Consider the following 19,800-nt stretch of genomic DNA (forward strand, 5'->3'; position numbering starts at 1 on the left):
AGTTCTCTCTCCATACAAATCAAAAAGCAAATCTCGACTCTTTCTGATGCCTTTAGTAGCCCAGTCACTGAACTTAAACCCGGGGTGTATAACTTTAGAAATCTTAGTAAATAATTGGTTATATTCCTGACTGACAATAGAAAATAATCGGATAAATAACTTGTTTGGGTCATCGTGTTCACAATTAAATAGATCTAATTTTAAAGTCAGAGCTTCAATGAATCTGTCTACTCTACGAATTGTGATAGGTCGGCTTACTACTGTAAAACTCTGTAACTGTTCTGTGACAGTATAGATTACACTTTGCCCAAAGTGATCTGACTTGAGCGATTTCACTATCGACTTCTGCAGATATGGGCAATTACAAAATACGTTATCAATACAGGTGGCCGATGTATCTGTTATTCTAGTCGGCTCAAAAAATACGTGATCCAAATTAAATGATTTAAAAAGGCCCACAAACTCAACACTGTGACTATCACTTTTTAAAATGTCTATATTGAAATCCCCACATACAATTACACATTTCTTACACTTGCAAATAATTCGTAGAACATCCTCCAAGACTTCGCGTAAAGTTTTAAAAGAACTGGTGGGGGGGCTGTATGCGCATACTACTATATACTTATCCAGCTCAACACAGGATAACTCAATGTGTCTTTCAACCGACAGTCGAGCTATGTCTTTACGTTCCTTATATTTATAATGTTTCCTTAACAAAATCAATGAACCTCCACAGCTAGCCGTCTCTCGATTGAAAGCACTCACAATATGGTAGTTCTCGTAGTTACATAACATCTGGTATTCCTTTTGAAAGTGTTCTGTTAGGCAGACTACGTCAAATTTGGTTTTTTCTAAAAACAATTCAACCATTGCTAATTTGCTGGAGAAACCTTGAATATTTTGATGAAAAATATTAAAAGTCCTTTGTTTATCCTTTGTCAATTTTTTGCCAGAAACTCCCACCTTGTTTTGTCCAATGACAATGTCAGCGTTAGGAGTATCTTTTGTCGAACTAACTAGTTTTTTAAATCTAAAAGAGGTACGTTAGTAACATTACTAACATTAGTCAACGAATGTTGAATAGAAAAAGCTACTATAGTAGCTAACTTACGTTTAAAATACATCGATAGATACAAGCTATCTTGTGTCAATATAAAATTAGGACTAAATTTATTAATGTCAAAAAATAATACAACAAGCAGAGCTTTCCCAATGACTAGTTATTAGTCAGATAAATACTTTGTGTTTTTGTTTTGTGTGTTGTTAGGTGAACTTCTATATTAATACTATCTGATTTTAGATATGACGTTGGCTGTAGTTTTTGCATTCGACTCAACGTTACGGCCTAAGTTTAGGTTGAATTATGGTATTGATTCACCTTGACCGTAAATGGTTACCACCCTCCAAAGATAAGCTTGCCATCTAGTGACGAAACTCGTATATTGGCATGACGTCTGAAGTATCTGTTAGGGAAAACAGGAGTCGGGTAGTTGTACTTTGCAAGTATGCCTATCACAATGTCCTGGTGCTACTCGGCCGATAACATAGTAGGTCCCTCTATCACCCCACTGTTTATTCCTTGTATACACTTTTCTTTAAAAAAAAGTAGTTTCTTAAGCATGTATCACTATCAGGTAAGGTAGTGGTCAAACGCAAACCTATTTTTCAAAAGACGACCACCATATTACGCCTTTAGCAAGATAGTTCCATTATCACTAGATAAAACTTTTTTTTGATTTTTGGAAAATGGAATTAAGTTCAAAATATTGGTCATAGTCGTTTAATGCCATAGTAATAAACATTTTGACGATCCCTTAAATAACGCGCCTGTTATATTTTATTTTTATACAAAATGAATCAAAAATCAAGTTTTTTTTTAAATCCAACAAAAGCCAAACTAATAAATGGTCATACACGTTTTTGTCATAGTGAATAATGTTTACAGGTATCTTCTCGATAGCTTTGACATGTGTTTTTTGCTGACCGGCACTTTTCACACAGAAACTATAACGTAAAGTCCAACAAAAGTCAAAATAATGGTCATAGACGTTTGGTGCCCTAATAATAAATGGTCAAATGGATAAGTTCTAACGGGATATACAAATATTGTTTCATGGCCGGCACTTCACATTTTCACCAAAAATGTATGAAAATTCAGTTTTTAAATCGAATAAAACCGAAGATATTGACCCTACAGCTTTGGTGCCATAGTAATAAATGCTCATATGGATAAGATCTAACGGAATATAGCAAAATTATTTTTTGCCCGGCACTTTGACTTCTGGGCCGAAATCCGATGATCTCCTTTAAGTTTTTTAAGAGTTCATACGACACTACGACAGAAGATAAATTGGGCATTTGTAGGCATACATTATATTTAAATGGTCTTTGTTGGAAATCCTTACTTTTAATACAAATATATGCGATAAAAAATATTTTCCCTTGAAATGGGAATTTTTCGGGTTTTTTCCCTCAGAATTGGGAAAATTCCCAAAACGCGGGAATTTTCCGGGTAAGAACCCAACACTAGGCACAGATCATATAATACTAACGTACAGATGCCTCACGTCATACAACGAAACTGTGCCGTTCTAACTCGGGCAATTCTTCGGGCTATTTTTAGTTCTAATAAATGACCACTAGATGCCGCTAAAACGCCCTTTTTTTAGCGGCATCTAGTGGTCATTTATTGATGGGATCGAACGAATCGAGCGACATCTAGTGAAATTTCAGCTTACTGAGTGCAAGTCATTGCAAGCACAATATATTCCTTAGAGTTAGAGTAAAATTAAGATAATAGATGGCGCAAACGGATTTTTTTTTCTCAACGTTGACATGTTAGTATTATAATCTGTGACAATGATCTGTGACATTGTCAAGGTGACAGTTGTTAGTTGACATACGATTATTTCTGATGTTTGGTGGTCTTCATTTTGTATTGGCAAAAATATATCTCCAACTCCTGTAAGTATCTAATTAGTTACTAAAACTGGAAGATACTTAATTAAAAACATAGCTAAGGTCCTACCTAGAACGCAATCGTCCCTTATCATCCCGGGCGTTTCGTAAAACCGACTGAGGAGAACCTTTATAAAAGACAAGTCTTTTCTAGCATGATGAATCATTACATTGGACCACCGGTTAAGCACCTGAGGACTTTGTATAAAGTGCTTCCAAATTAGTCTCTGCTTAATCGTGGCTCTGCCCAGCCTAATCGGGATTACAGGCGTGAGTATAAGTATGTATGTAGTAGATACTTTTTTTGTGTAGCTGTCACCTATCTATGGTACAAATCATAATATACTGTTTGTTGAAAAAAGTTAAATAAGTCTAGTTAGGCAGTGAGCGTGTTGTGAATTTAAGCCTGTAACTTATTTCAGATCTCTAAAGACGATGATAACCATTGTGAAGAATGACATGCAAAGGCTATTAGAACCACATATCAACAATTTTCTGACCATGACCAAGTGATGAATATGATAAAAGTCTACCTCATGAAAGCCACACTACTTTTCAAAGAAAAATATTTTCTTTGGAGTTGTAGGTATTATAGTGAAAACTTAATCTTGACTTCTGTTCTGCATAAATGAGAATCGCACTATGCCAGGTATGTATGCTTAAATTATTATCCCATTAACCCATTTCTTTGAGCCCGAATATCTAAATGTTCAATAAAGTAGATAAATTTCAAACTCATCGGATTACATGCGTAATAGGTCATCCATGTGTCCAAATGTAAAAAATAGAACCTACTATTACTACTCCATTCCACCAATCTACTCATTGGTATAAGAGAGTATTAACTCACACTTACTCTCCTTAAGTCTCCTTCTCAGGGCGGACAGAGCAGAGTTTTGGCACACAAGGTGTATATACATTGCAATATACCTACTATTATTATATAGTCACTATTACTCTAATATAAAATAGGTCATAATGGTACACTTGTTTGCATCTCAAACGATGAACACCAGTTCAAACCCTGGTACCGGACTTGCATTAATTTATTTTAAACAGTTCACATCTAGCACAGTTGGCTCGACCATTATAGGTAGCGATACGGCCTATCATTAGCCCAACAGAAAGCTTGTGAGGTGCGTGTGCTCAGTTCATCTTGTGATGAATGTTACTTTGACTACCTCAATGGGATGCAAGATCTTGCTTATGTTATGTTATTATATTATCTGTGATACATAACACAACACAACACACACACACAACACAACAGCACAACGTAACAGCCTCCGTGGTCTAGTGGTTAAAGCGTTAGGCTCACGATCTGGAGGTCCGGGTTCGATTCCCGATGGGGACATTGTCGAAATCACTTTGTGAGACTGTCCTTTGTTTGGTAAGGACTTTTCAGGCTTGAATCACCTGATTGTCCGAAAAAGTAAGATGATTCCGTGCTTCGGAGGGCACGTTAAGCCGTTGGTCCCGGCTATTAGCCGTAAAAACACCTCCACCAACCCGCATTGGAGCAGCGTGGTGGAGTATGCTCCATACCCCCTCCGGTTGATTGAGGGGAGGCCTGTGCCCAGCAGTGGGACGTATATAGGCTGTTTATGTTTATGTGATACATAGATAAACTAATGCCTATAATACCTGATGGGTGGTAGAAATGTTTTGTTCTGAATATCATTGCCGATCAAAATTAATGTGCTCTTTTAATAACTATTATATTTTCATTTGTAGGTAACATAATGTAGCGAGTACCCTGGTTGAGTCAAGATAATATAAGTGGAAAGATAATGTGGCCCAAGTAGTAAAGGAAAGGATGTACAAACAGCCGAATGTGAATCTGGCAATAATGTGCCTGTTTAAATGAGTTTTAGTTGAGTACCAAATAGTTACCTAGGTTTTCCTGGGAAAAACACTGATCCAGCCTTTCTGATTCAACTGAGTTTTTGTATGGTTTTGAATAAATAACTAAACAATAGAAATGTGTCTTTTTTATTTTACTATCCCCTTTCCATTACATAGATAGGTATCATTTAAAGTAACTATAAATAATTGTTCATTACAACAAATATATTATATACAAATAGTATTAGTTTATAATAATTAAGATACCTACTTGATTATTAAAATTATCAAATTTAATGAAGTTGGATTTTTTTTAATGACTAGAATGAAAATACAATAAATATTCAATTAAACTACTTCTTTAATTCAAAAGGTATTACATTTTGTTTTTGTTAAATACAATACTAATTTCTTTTTTAATACTTTGCATTTTGACGTGTCTTCAGTAATTGACAACCGTCTTCTCTTCGGCGTGTTAAACTGGTATGCTACTGCTGGCGGCTCCACGAGCTCTTCAAGTTCGCAGTCGCGAAGCCGTTTATTTTTGTACACCTTTTTCGGTGTCAGTACTTAAAAAGTACCTGATGAACCTAAAAAGAAAAATTGTATTAAATTATGTCGTGAATCTTATTTTCTTGTCGTGGGTGGAATACCAGCCTAATCAACCCTAGTGTCAGGGTTATGATTGAGTCGCCAAAGGCCCCAAAAGGTGAATGTAAAGCAAAGTTGTTGGAGGTAACATACCTAACATAAAGGAAGAAAAGGGCAATTATAACATTCATTAAAGTAGGTAGGTAACTAACGTATTAACGTAGCCATTTTATAAATATTAAATAAAATGTGTATGATAAGTGATTCCTAAAAGATAGACATAGTTAGGTACTTATAAAATTCCACAATACATTGTTTTGTTATATCTCAAAACCATTAGGCAGCTTTTTCGATGAAAGCTCCCACTAGTCTTGATTTTATTCGGACATAGATTGAACATCAGCGCTCAAAAAGTGGGACGCAAAGTTACTGTTAATATAGCGACGTGAGTGACAGTATTTCTCCGCGGTGCGCGATTAGGCGCCGAACTGGCAACATGCGAAGTGCGTGGTAAAAAGTTGCAAATATAGAAGCTCAAAGAAAAAAATATATAACACTTCTTATAAGTCATGACATTGGTGCTAATTCCTGTAAACACATCTAACTTTATTTTAAGTTATATCTGTCAATATTATTTTTTTTCTTTTGAGTTAGCCGCCAACAAACAGACGAGCGAATGGCGTGGGAGCTTTGTTTTATAATATTATTTTAATGACAGATAGAATAAAAAATAATAATGACAGATATAACATAAAATTAAATAAAAATAATGATTAGATTACTGACGTGTTAAAGGCAACCAGACGAGATATAGAATGTAAACAAAGTTTCAGAGGTTCAAAACATTTATATTTGAATAAATTATCATAGAGTTCGAATTTTAATCGCTGTCGTCTGTACGAGACAAAGATGATTCGTCGGAAGAGTCCGAGTCAGCTGTGTTTATGATAAAACTATCTATCGTATTATCAATCATGTTGTCAATACTGTGTTTAAATCAACAACTACTCACAATACTAGCAAAAATCAAAAGTAACAGAAACGGAATAATAAGAACAAAAATTTAAGTAGGTAAATACGGGGACGAAAAAATATGTATCACTTCGAACGCAATCCAAACAGAAAATAGAAATGAACTTGTTCATAAAATGGCGGTCCAAATGTTGACAGCTGCGGTACCGATTGCTTTCCTGTACCTACCACGAAACACAACGACAGCTGTCGTTGATTAACTGACGCCATAACTGCGCGTACGAGTGATAAGGACAGAGATTATAATCCCTGGTTATCGCAATGTAACTCATTAATGGTCCGTTTGTTTACGTTTTTTATCTCGTCTGGCTACGCTGCGGTATAGGTTTTGCGTTAAAGAGCCACAAACATAGTAGGTACCTACCTACTTAAGTAAGTGGAATGATAAGGCTTTATTACCTACATTAACTCGATTCATCTGCCACACACGATGCGTCAGGTCATCGTGTGTACCAATGTAACCTACCTACCTACCTATAAAATGTATGACGAAATCGTGGGTCGCCCACCAATGAACTATTTATTATAACACTGCCCGATCCCGATGCCCGAGCCCGCGATCTCGAGTAATCTCGACGCATCGCGTTTGGGTAGTTTAATAACCGCTATAATATACAGGGTGTTAGTGACGTCGTAACGAAAACTTTGAGGGTTGATTCAGGCCATGATTCTGAGTTGATATCAAGTGGAATTTTCCGTCGCAAAATTCATGAAATTTTGAGTTTTGTTTTTAATTATTTTCAATTCCATACTGTGCTTTAAGCCACCCAGAACCCAAATTTCAATAAAAAAAACAATAATGACAAATTTTTGAAAATTTTCAATGTAATGGAGACAACAATTTTGCGGTATCCGTAATCAGCTGCTCGAACGGGCCAACGGCCACACGCACCGCGCGCCGTGCGCCCCGCTCCGTACGCCCCACTCCGCACGCCGCGGCGGCGGCGCAGCCTACAAAGTAGGCACTACGAACCGATCCTATTTCTTTCTGTCTATCGTAAATTATAAATTTATTTTATTCTTATTCTTAAATGGACGGATAATCGACAGGCATAAAATTCACACAACACGTCAATTTTAAGCAGAAACCTAAAACAACCGACAGAATTAAGTTGACAGCACACGTCAAACGGTTTGCATACCAGCGAGATACCTTTTTGATTCGGCCGGGTTATTCATTCATTTACTCATAGGAATCGGGGCCATTATCTACCTAAAACAGTTGAAACAGTAAATAATTGTATTCTTTGTTGTCATTAGAATACCTAACAACCAACTAACACAACCACCACAGATTAGGTAATTAGTTACTTACTACGTCAATCATCCACCAACTCAGTATGTAAGTACCTACGCAAAACCTCGCTACACAAAAATCGAGCGAGGTCGCGTCTAGAATTGGGCGGACACTCCGCCAGAGTGTTGCCTATCGATATTCTATCGATAGGTACCTAGTTAAAAAAAAAAACAATAGTAGGTACCTATCGATAGATCTCTTATATCAATACCTACCATTATTGTTACAAAGCAAGACTATCGACTATCGCTAGTATCGATCTAAATGTACTATCACTACTTTCGATAGTTTAGACAATTTTCAAGTTCAACAATTGATAATCTACCTATCGATAGTTCGGCAACTCCGCCGCGTAGGCAATGTCGGCATGTTCAAAGAAAAAAATTGTCCAAGAGGAGTGACCTTATTTTTTCTTGTTACATGTTGGTACCGAGGTAAATAAGTACTAAGTTATTCGTGGTTTTAAATCTCATTGTTAAATCATCAGTAAAGAACTAATTAAACCTATCCTGTTCTGTGTACAATACCTATTCATGTAACGGCTACGTACCTACTTACATAAGTAGTAGACGGGAGCAATGGCTTAACGTGCCTTCCGAAGCACAAATCATTTTACTTTCGGACAATCAGGTGATCAACCTGTAACGTCCTAACCAACGGCCTTATAAACAGATTTTTATGATATGTCCCCACCGGAATAGGAACCCGGACCCTCCACATCATGAGCCCATCGCTCAACCACTGGACCACATAGGCCAAGAAGGTTCTAAGACATAATTAAAGGATCCTGGGACGCAAGACCTCCGAGTTAGGGCTACGATGTCACTAACACCCTGTATACCTATAAGCCCTGTAAGCGCGGTGCACTGTTTTGTACAAGATTGTAAACAACTACGTCTCAATTACGTGTGTCGAGCAACTATAGACTTAATGTCATTATAAAGATAAGATCCATTCTGGCTTGTTGCGTTGCGCGAGGTCACGTGTTATTACGATTGTAGGTAGGCAGGTACCTACCTACTGGCTGAGTCGCGCAAACGCAAATGATAGGTCCGATGCGATGCGATGCGTAGTAGGTATGTAGGTAAATCTGCCTATATGTTTGTTACCTCTTCAGACTTAAACAAATGGTTACGTTATGGTAGGTTACATTACCTACGCATCTACGACAATCGCCGTCTGCGTAAAGTTGAAAGCGAAAAGCTACTTTTTCTACCTATAGCTACCTAACTTACCTATTAGGGTATTAAGTAGGTATTATAGATAGTAGGTAGGTATCTTGGTATAGGTACAATAAAGTCGTAAATTTCTGTTTTCATAATATTTTACGTCTTTAATTATTTTAAACCCTACAATTTATGTTAATACGGCTTTATTATAGTTTAGTTACTGAAAATGGTTCGGAATCGAGATGTCTATAGGCACCTATCGAACCTAACTATCATCACAGCCCGGACACTTCATACAAACAACCTATCCCCTACTTTAAACATTTAACTAGGTAGGTAGGTACCTACATTAACTTGTCTACATCTAAGTAGTAGGTAAGTTGTAATTAGCTAGGTACCTAACATTTCAAAAAACTCAAGGTCGGTAGGTATCATTCACGTAATAACTCACTATCACTATACTAAAACCCAATATTATGTAGATATTCAAGCAGTAGGTACCTAAACTACAATAAAAATTTGATTGTATTTGTATTAATTCGGTGGTAGGTAAGTACCTACCTACCTAATTGTAGGTAATAACTTGACAAATTAATTGTGCTTACCTGGTGAGGAAGTGCTTGAGCGATTTTGAAGGTCTTGAGTCTGATATGGTTCTGGAACTGCACTTCTCTGGAGTCTTTTTCTATGACCAGTCTCATTTCGTACATACTTGATATTGAAATGGTCAATGCATAAATACCTTGACCGCAAATTTTCTGCAGGCAAGTGGGCAATGTTCATATTACCTACAAGAAAAGAATATAATGTTCAATAAAACATAAATAGCCTATAGATGTTCCACTGCTGGATCATCTCTACCCTCTACCCTCAAATAACAGGAGGTAATCGTTTTGGTGGTAGCCCGGACCAACTATATAATTTCTGAAGCAAAGCTTACTCTTACTTTTTCGGACAAATAAGTGACTTAGTCCGCATTGTCATAACTAAACAAAGATTAATGGTTGGATCTTGGTAGTGGTTGCCTGGAAGAAATTGCTTAAACAGGCCTCCCATTTGTACTGTAGTAGGTATGTTGCATAAATTTTTGTATGTTCTAACTGTTTGTGATCATTAAAAATATTTGATTTGTGATGAATAATCTCACAAAGTAATTTTGATAATATCAGGAACAGTATCCGGACCTCCAGATCATAAGCCTAATGTTCTAATCAATAATACACAGAGGCAGAATCCACTAATACAGCAACTTTTGACATGTCTTATTAAGTTCTTGTAGGTACCTACCTATACATAATGTATGTATAGATTGGTACCTGCTGAAAGGTGGTCAGGCGTGAGCGAGACCAAGATACTAGGTATACCTCATTTGGGTTCCTGGCTTCTGTACACAGTCCCGATGTGTGAAATTGGTATAAAACTGTAGGTTTGGTAGATAGTAATTTATCTTAGGTATCTATTAAGACTGTATAAGAAGAAATAAATTAATGTTTTATTTTTATTTATTTTCAACGTAAATTAAAAGTAAATGTGTAAGTAGATATCTGGGGGGTCAAAATGGCTACATCAAAGCAATTCATCTAAGAAAGCAATATTGCTATTTGACATTTGTTTGCATCGCACACTTACTTTTATATGCACAAATGTGAAACTGCAATATTGCTTACTTAGATGAATTGCTTCAATGTGGGTATTTTAACCGCCCTGGTCTATAAACTGTTCAATAAAACAGTCCAAAATTCAGAAATAATTATGTACTTGATTGACTTTTTTTAACTTTTGTCCCTTTTATTCCACAGTACACTTGGAAATATAAATGCATCACATACAGTATTGGCATATAGTAGGTACTTTACAAGTTTTTGACTATTCGTGCTTTAGTAGTTATAGCAATTGGTTCAGAATCTGGAGGCCCTGAGTTCCCAGTAAGAATATGTTAAAAATCACTAATTAAGATTTTCAAGTTTGATTAGTATATCTATATGCCATGCTAAATTACCCAATTGTACAAAAGTTAATTTAATAATTCCAAATTGACATTGAGCACAATACCTAATTATATTATGTTCTTCAGACAGAAAAAACTGTTCTACTGCTCTAAACTGTTGATCTCAGCTTGATTTTAAGTATTACATTAATTATGGTAAACTAAATGGTGACAAATGATAAACCGATTATCAAAATAATAGTCTAGCAAATAGGGGGAGTGGCAATAACTTTCCCACCATGTTAAGTAGGTATTTCTTTTTATTTTATTCCAGTCTTGATTGTCATTGATTCTTTCAAATTGTTTGTTTGATAACTTTTTGCAGTTTAATATTAAAAATAAATAAAAGTAAACGTTTAACTACTTACCGCAATTCTCAAGCCATACTTTTAGGCGGTTGACGTCATTCCACGGAAAACGGAACATTGACTTCTGTTCCGAAGAATTTGTACAATTATAATAAGAACAATTGTCTGCAGGCATTTTTTATAACCACTGTTCCTGTGTCGCTACGTGAAAGCAGGTTTCATGAAGCCAAATCAAAGTCCGATTTCAGTCCAGGGTCAGTTTGTAAATCACAATACACAAAACGTAGAAGGCGCGTTCGACTCGGAATTCAAACGAACGAAAACAAACATTTTCAAAGGTAGGTAGGTACTATACGTTATTTGAAAGTTGCGCTTTTTTTGTTCTAAAATTTAGTTTCTAATGATATCTATAGGTGGTTATATTATGTTTAAAATTTGATATTGTATCTCCCATAATTATTACAACGGAATTACAACTAAACATTTAATAAATTCAATAAAAATGTATTTTGCAAATAAACACAAACTTTTAAAAACGTAATATTTTATTATCTGTGGCAAAGCTAGATCGATGTTGCAATAATTAACGATAGATGGCGCAACTTTAAGCGACCTTCTTACACACAGTTATAGATGGCGTTGATTAAAACTAGATCGTTCAACCCCTCAACAAGCTCCATACTCGACGTAGTTCCGACGTAAATCCGCTAGAGTAACCACTAAATTTAAAAATATAAAAATCTCCATTAAATGCCAATATCTTTGATTAACTTTTGGTTGGAGTATAACTTTTAAATTATAAAACATAATTTTAGTGCCTATTTATCGATTATTGGCTTTTAAAGAAACTTTAATTACAAATCGGTACTATTAGCGTCATCTATTGAATTTTTTTTAAACAATGTTTCCTAATGTTCGCGATGAGAACCCATGCTTTAGGTTACGGTCACGAGCATTAATATGTATACACTTTGGTACCATGTCACATTAACTTTTTTGACAAATTGAACTGTAAGTCTCACTAAATGTCAAATATATTAGTGCGACAGAGTCCTAAGGTGGGTACATTATATTGCTCATGACTGTACATAGGTACAAGATAAAAAAGCTGTTATTTTTTTTAAACGGTAACTTACCTAAATTCCTGTTTCCCATTTTGAATTTGTAAATTCGCCCACAGCCGTCCCAGCAGTACCAGTCCAAGACGATCTGTCCCCGTGGCTGTACCATGTGGAGCCTGAGGCGCGCATCATCGGCGGGTCGCAGGCGGCTGACGGCAGCGCGCCGTACATGGTTGCGCTGACGCAGGGCACGTGGGTTGCGAGCTTCTTCTGCGGCGGTTCCCTCGTCAGCACCAGGACTGTGGTGACCGCAGCGCACTGCATTGATGCCGTCATGTGGGGCGGCTCGCTCTCTAGGTAACAAACAAACTCACGCCTGTAACCCCTAATGGGATGCGCAGGCCACGAGATCCGGCCAAGTAGTTAATGCCATCTGCGGCAAAACTACAATAAGTCACGCCAAAAAAATAGCAGACCACGTGTGATCAGAAGGCAAGAAATTTTGAAAAATAATGTGAATGCAATTAATTAGTTCAGTGATTTTTTAAGTCAAGTGTAAAGTTATTTATATATATTATAAACTTTCATTGTTCAAAATTTCTTGTTTGTGATTTGTGTGGTAAATACACTTCTCATCAAAAAAATCGAAACACTTCCGTTTTCATTGTTTCTGTCCGAATTTAACACAAAAAAGAATTCATACGATGAAAAAAAATACATAAATGTATAGCTGGCAGTTTGGCCATTACAGTAATAAGCGAAAATTCTAAATTCAAAATTAGAATTTCATTTGTTTATCTTATAAACGAAATGAATCACTGTTTTGAGACAAATGTGTGTTTAGGGTTGGAGTACATTTAGCGTTTAAAAACTAAAAATTGGCGCCTATCCTTAAACTTTTTGTTTTTTATTTCAATACTGTGACTTTGGGACGTCTGAAAAAAGGTTTTTTTTCTAAAACGTATGGATACTTCGCCCACAGAAGCCGCCCAAGTTGTGGCATTGCTGGATTCTGGCCTTAGTCAGCGTGTTGTGGCTGCAAGACTGCATCTAAGCCTGTCATCTGTTCATAGAGTCTATAAACGTTATCGGGAGACTGGTTTGTTCACGCGCCGTTCAGGATCTGGCAGGAATCGGGTCACTTCTGAGCGAGATGATCGATTTATTGTAACAACTTCTTTAAGAAATCGACGCCTTAACGCTTTTCAACTGCAGCAGCGGCTTCGTGTTGTACGAAGGGTGGCTGTAAGTGACTCTACAATTAGAAGAAGGTTGAAGGATGGTGGACTGGTACCGCATAAGCCAGCAAATGGGCCGAAATTAACTGCAGACCATCGAAGAGCGCGCCTTAACTTTGCACGTGAGCACCTAAATTGGTCATACCTACAGTGGAGCAAAGTTCTCTTTTCTGATGAGTGTAAAATTATGCTGTATGGTAAGGACGGAAGGAACAAGGTCTACAGAAGAGACGGAGAACGCTATGCACAATGCTGCATTGAAGAAAAGGTCAGCTATGGTGGCGGTTCGTGGACGGTTTGGCGAGGAATCAGCGCCGACGGTAAGACAGAGCTTGCTTTCGTGTCTGAGCCACGTCTGCCTGCACTAAACTGTCATCGGTACGTCGAAGAGTGTCTCGAGCCTCATGTGATGCCCTATGCACATTTTATTGGCAACGGCTTCATATTCATGCACGACAATGCTAGGGCTCACACCGCGGGCGTCGTACGAGATTATCTTAACGAAGTCGATATCTCTATTATGGAATGGCCAGCAAGAAGCCCGGACATGAATCCCATTGAACATCTGTGGGATGAATTAAAGAGACGAATTCGAGCAAGAGATCCTGCACCAGAAACACTTAGCCAGCTGCAAGATGCAATCCAAGAGGAATGGGACAATATACCACAGCATGTGATCGTGACTCTCATCCGATCGATGAAGAACCGTATGGAAGCAGTAATTAGAGCTCGGGGAGGGAATACAAGTTATTAAATAAACGTTTTTTAGCTTTTTTTTTCATTTACGTGTGTTGTTTTATCCATTTCCTTTATACTCCATACGGAATAAAAATGACTCATTTAACAAAATACGAAACCTATGAAAAATTCATTTAAATTTAGAACATTAACATTAAGATTTGATAAGCTCATATTACTCACTATTAAACGACATTTAACATTTATTCCTAAATGTACACATTTTTCTGATAATCCTGACAAAACGTAAACTTGCAAGGTGTTTCGATTTTTTTGATGAGAAGTGTATATTTACTAAAATAAACTGATTATTATAAAAGCAACTTTCGTAAGTAGTACTACCTACCTAAATAAGTAATAACGACTAAATTAGGTATTGTAATTGGCAACCCTTAGACGTCACACACACAGTTGCACGTTTGATAATGTCAATGTGTAGTCTTTGTAAAACGAGGTTGTTTATATGAAGTGTCCGGAATAATAAGATAGATAGTTTTATCACAAACACAGCTGACTCGGATTCTTCCGACGAATCATCTTTGTCTAGTACAGACAACAGCGATTAAAATTCGAACTTTATGATAATTTATTCAAATAAAAATGTTTTGAACCCCTGAAACTTGGTTTACATTCTTTATCTCGTCTGGTTGGCCTTACTTTATACGTACGATTCTGTTTTCTATGATTTACCCAGGAACCGTTTTTCTTTCCAGCTCCGTCCAAGGCAGAGTCGGCACAACCCGCTGGAGCTCAGGCGGTACTGCTTACCCTATCAATCGTGGCGTCATGCACCCTAACTACATCTCATCGACCATCAAAAACGATATTGGTAAAAATACACATAATAATACCTCATTGATGTAGCCTCCTAATTTAAAGTTATATTAGGATATAAAAAAAATAGGATTTTATTTTAAATTATATCCGTCGTTTTCTTATCCTCCGAAAACGAAAGGGACGGATGATTGACAGCTGTTAATTTTAACATGAATGTGTGAATGAATAAGTAACCCGGGCGAATCAAATAGGCATCTCACTGATATGGAGCCTGTTTGACGTGTGCAACTTATTTCTGTCGGGTTATTTGTCAATGTAAAATTTTGACGGTTGTTCAAACTTTTGCCTAAAATTGACGTGTGTTTCATAAATTTTATGCCTGTCAATCATCCGTCCCTTTCGTTTTCGGCGGATAAGAAAATGATAGGTATAACTTAACATTCGATTGTGTGCATTAGAATCAGCACCATTATGTTACTAGTAGTATATAATTTAACTTCTTCTCAACGTGGCATGAGTGAACATACCACCAGGCAGAGCTATACGAGGGGCGGCTGGAAAATTATGAGCCTAAGTACCTTTAACTATTACTAGTGAGCCGCGCGGTACAGCACTAATTGAGGGTATCTCAAGCAATATAAATCTCAATTTTCATGTCTTTAGCATCAGTACTTTTTTAGTAATTGAACCTTAAACGTCACCATGTCTGAGTATTCCGCGAATTGCACGAAATTCGAGTACAGAGCTGTCATCAAATACCTTACAAAGAAGAATAAAACGCCGACGGAAATATTTTAAGACATGTCTACAGTTTACGGAGCGTCTGCACCTTCGTTTGCCACCGTAAAACGTTGGAGCCGAAAATTCAAACATGGCAGGGAGTCGCTCAAAGATGACCCCAGGCCGGGGCGGCCGAACACCGCCGTTACCGAAGAAAACATCGAAAAAGAAAAAAACTTGTTCTTGAAGATCGGCGATTCAAGTTGTGGTATCTAGCTGAAGCTATAGGCATTAGCAAGGACCGAATCGGCGCCATTCTGCATAATCATTTGCACATGAAAAAGGTGTGTGCGCGATGGGTGCCAAAAATGTTCACGCCGTTGGATAAACAGCGACTCGTCACAACTTCGCAGGAGTTTTTGGACATCTGTGGTGATAATCCTGATGATGTTTTTTCGCGTCTTGTCACTGTTGATGAAACATGAATTCGACAGTATGATCCTGAATCCAAACAGGAGTCAATGCAGTGGATAGAAAAAGGAGAAAGGCAGCCTCGGAAATTCAAAGTTGAAAGATCGGCGTCCAAGCTCATGGCCACTGTTTTTTGGGATTGTGAAGGAATTTTGTTTATAGATTACCTTCCCAAAAATACTACAATGAATGGTAATTATTATGCTGGATTGTTGACAAGAGTGCGTCAAGTGGTTGTCGAGAAAAGGAGAGGCAAACTTGCGAAAGGTGTCCTGTTTTTGCAAGACAATGCGCCCGTCCACACTGCGCGAGTTGCAAGGCGTGCCCTTGCCGAGACTGGATTTGAAGAAATCAACCACCCACCGTACAGTCTAGACCTGGCCCCTAGCGACTATTTCCTTTTTTCCGATTTAAAAAAGGACCTCCGAGGACGGAGATTTGCCAGTGACGAGGGAATGAAGGCGGCCGTAAACGAACATTTCGAAGACAAAGACGGCGAATATTTTTTGACCGGGTTAAAAGCGCTTTATAATAAATGTAAGAAGTGTGTTGAAGTAGAGGGAGATTACATAGAAAAATATTTTTTTTATACACATCTATCAGTATTTTTAATACCTTAGGCTCATAACTTTTCAGCCGCCCCTCGTACACACACATTGCGAGCGAAAGAGACAGAGATGCTTTGTAAGCCTATGCCAATACGTCAAGCTAAGCTGACGAGCAGAATGAGGGTTTCTAGCATATTTTAAAGCATATTAACTAAGAAATCCGACTTCATTTCGTTTCTGAGACGTTCTTCTTCTATCGTGTGGAGTACCAACCTCATTAACCCTGGTGTCAGGGTTACTATTGAGCCGCCAAACGCGGCATGTAACGGCTACATACTTACATCAGTAAGTAGTAACCGGGACCAACGACTTACCGTGCCTTCCGAAGCACGGATCATCTTACTTTCGGACAACCAGGTGATCAGCCTGTAATGTCCTAACCAAACTAGGGATCACAAAGTGATTGTTGTGGTATATAACGCTCAACCACTAGACCACGGGGGCCGTTACGTTACTACAGGAATCGGGGCCACTAATGCCATAAAATGTATACCAACAAAGTAAACATGATCTTAAATAATCATGTCATAGCTAATTACCTCATCATCAATTTAAGAGCCACACTCTTGTTGGTGCAGCATTTTCCATGCTCCTTTTTTAGGGAAAAATAGGTCAGTGGTTCCTATGATACTTTGTATTTATTACTTAACTTTTTAAGTTTGATATAGGTTTACATACAGCCTGTAAAATGTTTAAATTAGGTTACATACACTTAGGATAAATGTACACTAAGTTGTAATGTTGAAATGTATATTTTGATAAATAGAGATATTTTATAAAAAAAACAAACACTTACTTAACAGGTATCCTGGTGACCGCATCAGCTGTGGTGTTCAACAATATCGTCCGGCCCGTGACTCTCAGCTACAGCTGGGCGGGTACTGGTGTCCTGGCCCGCGCTAACGGCTGGGGTCGCACTATTGTGAGTAGTGTTTTGTTTATTACAGATTGGATTTCGCTGAGTGTGCCCAGGATTTGGATTTGTGAGCCGTGACAGCCCTGTTGGTAGAACGCCTCTCACTTTAGATTAGATTAGATTCATTTATTTCACATTTAGTTGTGCAACACATTTTAGACACAATATAAAACGGTAACAACATAAATATAATCATCGAAAATGATAACAAAAGAATGTCAACAAAGAGGATAATAAATTAAATTTAAATGTCAAAAGATAATAAATCAATACAATGTAATGGCTAATAAGAGTAATAAATTAATTATTTATAAAATAAAATTACATTCAAGTAATTACAATAAAATACAATGTAAAATTTTCATAAAATCGTCAACAGGAATCTCGTTTGAGGTCGCAGGTTTGAAACCGGCACAGGCCTAAACCAATGTCGAATTTGTTTACGAATTCATGTTGAGATCATAAATGATTATCACGTGCTCAAGGAACCCAAATTCCCGAGAAATGCATTTTCGGAGGTATGTGACCTGACCTGTATTGGGCTGGTTTTCCCTTCGCGGGTTGGAAGGTCAGACAGGCAGTCGCGTCTGTATAAAACCGGACTTGTCAAATCTTCAGGTTAGGTAAGAGGACCCTTGAAAAGCCATAATAAAGTAAGGAAGTACCTTTCTGAACAAGAACGGCTCTTCATTGTATACAGGGTTCAGTCCATTGGAAGGCACCATGCGTGTACGGAACTCTTTGCGGATGGTGTCAAAATCGGGATAATGCTAGAGCCCAGGATTTGCACGAACTGATTCCACCAGCACCCACTGTCGTGTACCATACATAATCATGCAAGGTCACGAATTATCTGAATTCTGAATCACATTCCAAAACTGCAATGTGTCATAGTTAGTATATATGAAATACCTATGGGGCAAAATACCCACAAATGGGCAACGTGCCTATAGCTGTGTGAATATAGGGTAAAAAACCCACGATGTTAGAATATGGGGTAAAACCCCGCGAATGGCCTCCAACCGCCCCTTACAGCCATCCCTGTCCACCTGATTGAATTGATAAATTCATCTGATTACCTGATAAATCACCACAACGATTTTACCTACTGCAATGTTTGGTTAGGGTGTCGTAAAAGGGGTCCCAACACTTAGAAAAATTTCACTTCAATTTTGTATGAACCATCGACTTAGCCGAATTTTCGAATGAAATTACTATGGAAGCTGGACTTGTAAAATTTTCAAAAGTTGATTCTACGTAGTGTCGCAAAAAGGGTCCGAGACTTAGAATAATTTTGGTCGTTTTTGTATGAGCCACGGACATAGCCGATTTTCGAGAGAAATTACTATGAAAGCTGGACTTGAAAAATTTTTCAATTTTCTTTGAAAAAGTAAGTTTTTTTTATTTTAATATATGCGGAAGAGGTGGGTTAGGGGTATCTAAAAGGGGGCAATTTTTTGTTATTTTTGCGCTATGACGCACCGTTTTCGAGATATTTTAAAAAATGCGTTTTATGTAATTTTAAAATATATCTTTAATTTTTTTCTATGGAGCTCCGCGAAACACGTCCACGCTCGGTGTCCGCCACGCGTATTTTTTTTTTACAGGTATCCTTTTGTCACGGGTGCGAGCGAAGCGAGCACGGAAATTCGCGGCACCCCGACACTGTAGATATAGGTTACGAAGGCTGTATGGCAGGGGGCGAGCAAAGCGAGCCCCCTGCCATATAGCCGAGTGGGTTAGGTTACTTGTGACCATCGAGGCCCGAAGGGCCGAGAGGCGGCGGTGAAGACCTTTAAAGGTCACTGACTTTGAAGGTTTACTACACAAAGTTGATATAATGCGAATATTTTTGATTTTGGATAAGTGACCTTGACCTTTAAGGTCAATGATCTTGGTGACCTTGACCTTTGAGGTCACTGAAATCGAAAGTTTACTGCATAAAGTTGATATAATGGTAATATTTCTGATTTTGGACAAGTGACCTTGACCTTTAAGGTCAATGACCTTGACCTTTGATGTGTCTGACCTACACTATATTTGTGAAGAATAAGGGAATAAGGTCATGACCTTGACTTTAA

General features: G+C 37.6%; 1 protein-coding gene and 1 long non-coding RNA gene across 3 annotated transcripts in view; both read left to right on the top strand.

Annotated features, from left to right (window-relative positions):
* The window catches only part of LOC126373188 (chymotrypsin-1-like), a 41,650-nt gene that overhangs the window by 20,053 nt on the left and 1,797 nt on the right, over positions 1-19,800 (top strand). For both annotated transcript variants that reach the window (XM_050019232.1, XM_050019231.1), the window contains exons 2-4: positions 12,371-12,608; positions 14,941-15,056; positions 17,607-17,725. In XM_050019232.1, the coding sequence (XP_049875189.1) occupies positions 12,371-12,608; positions 14,941-15,056; positions 17,607-17,725 (473 nt within the window). The remainder of the gene's footprint in view (positions 1-12,370; positions 12,609-14,940; positions 15,057-17,606; positions 17,726-19,800) is intronic.
* On the top strand, positions 2,877-4,923 carry LOC126373251 (uncharacterized). The gene is made up of 3 exons (XR_007567285.1): positions 2,877-2,967; positions 3,384-3,610; positions 4,696-4,923. It is a non-coding gene; the product is annotated as an uncharacterized LOC126373251 (long non-coding RNA).

Source organism: Pectinophora gossypiella, chromosome 15, assembly GCF_024362695.1.
Source record: "Pectinophora gossypiella chromosome 15, ilPecGoss1.1, whole genome shotgun sequence".
Classification (NCBI taxonomy): Eukaryota; Metazoa; Arthropoda; class Insecta; order Lepidoptera; family Gelechiidae; genus Pectinophora; species Pectinophora gossypiella.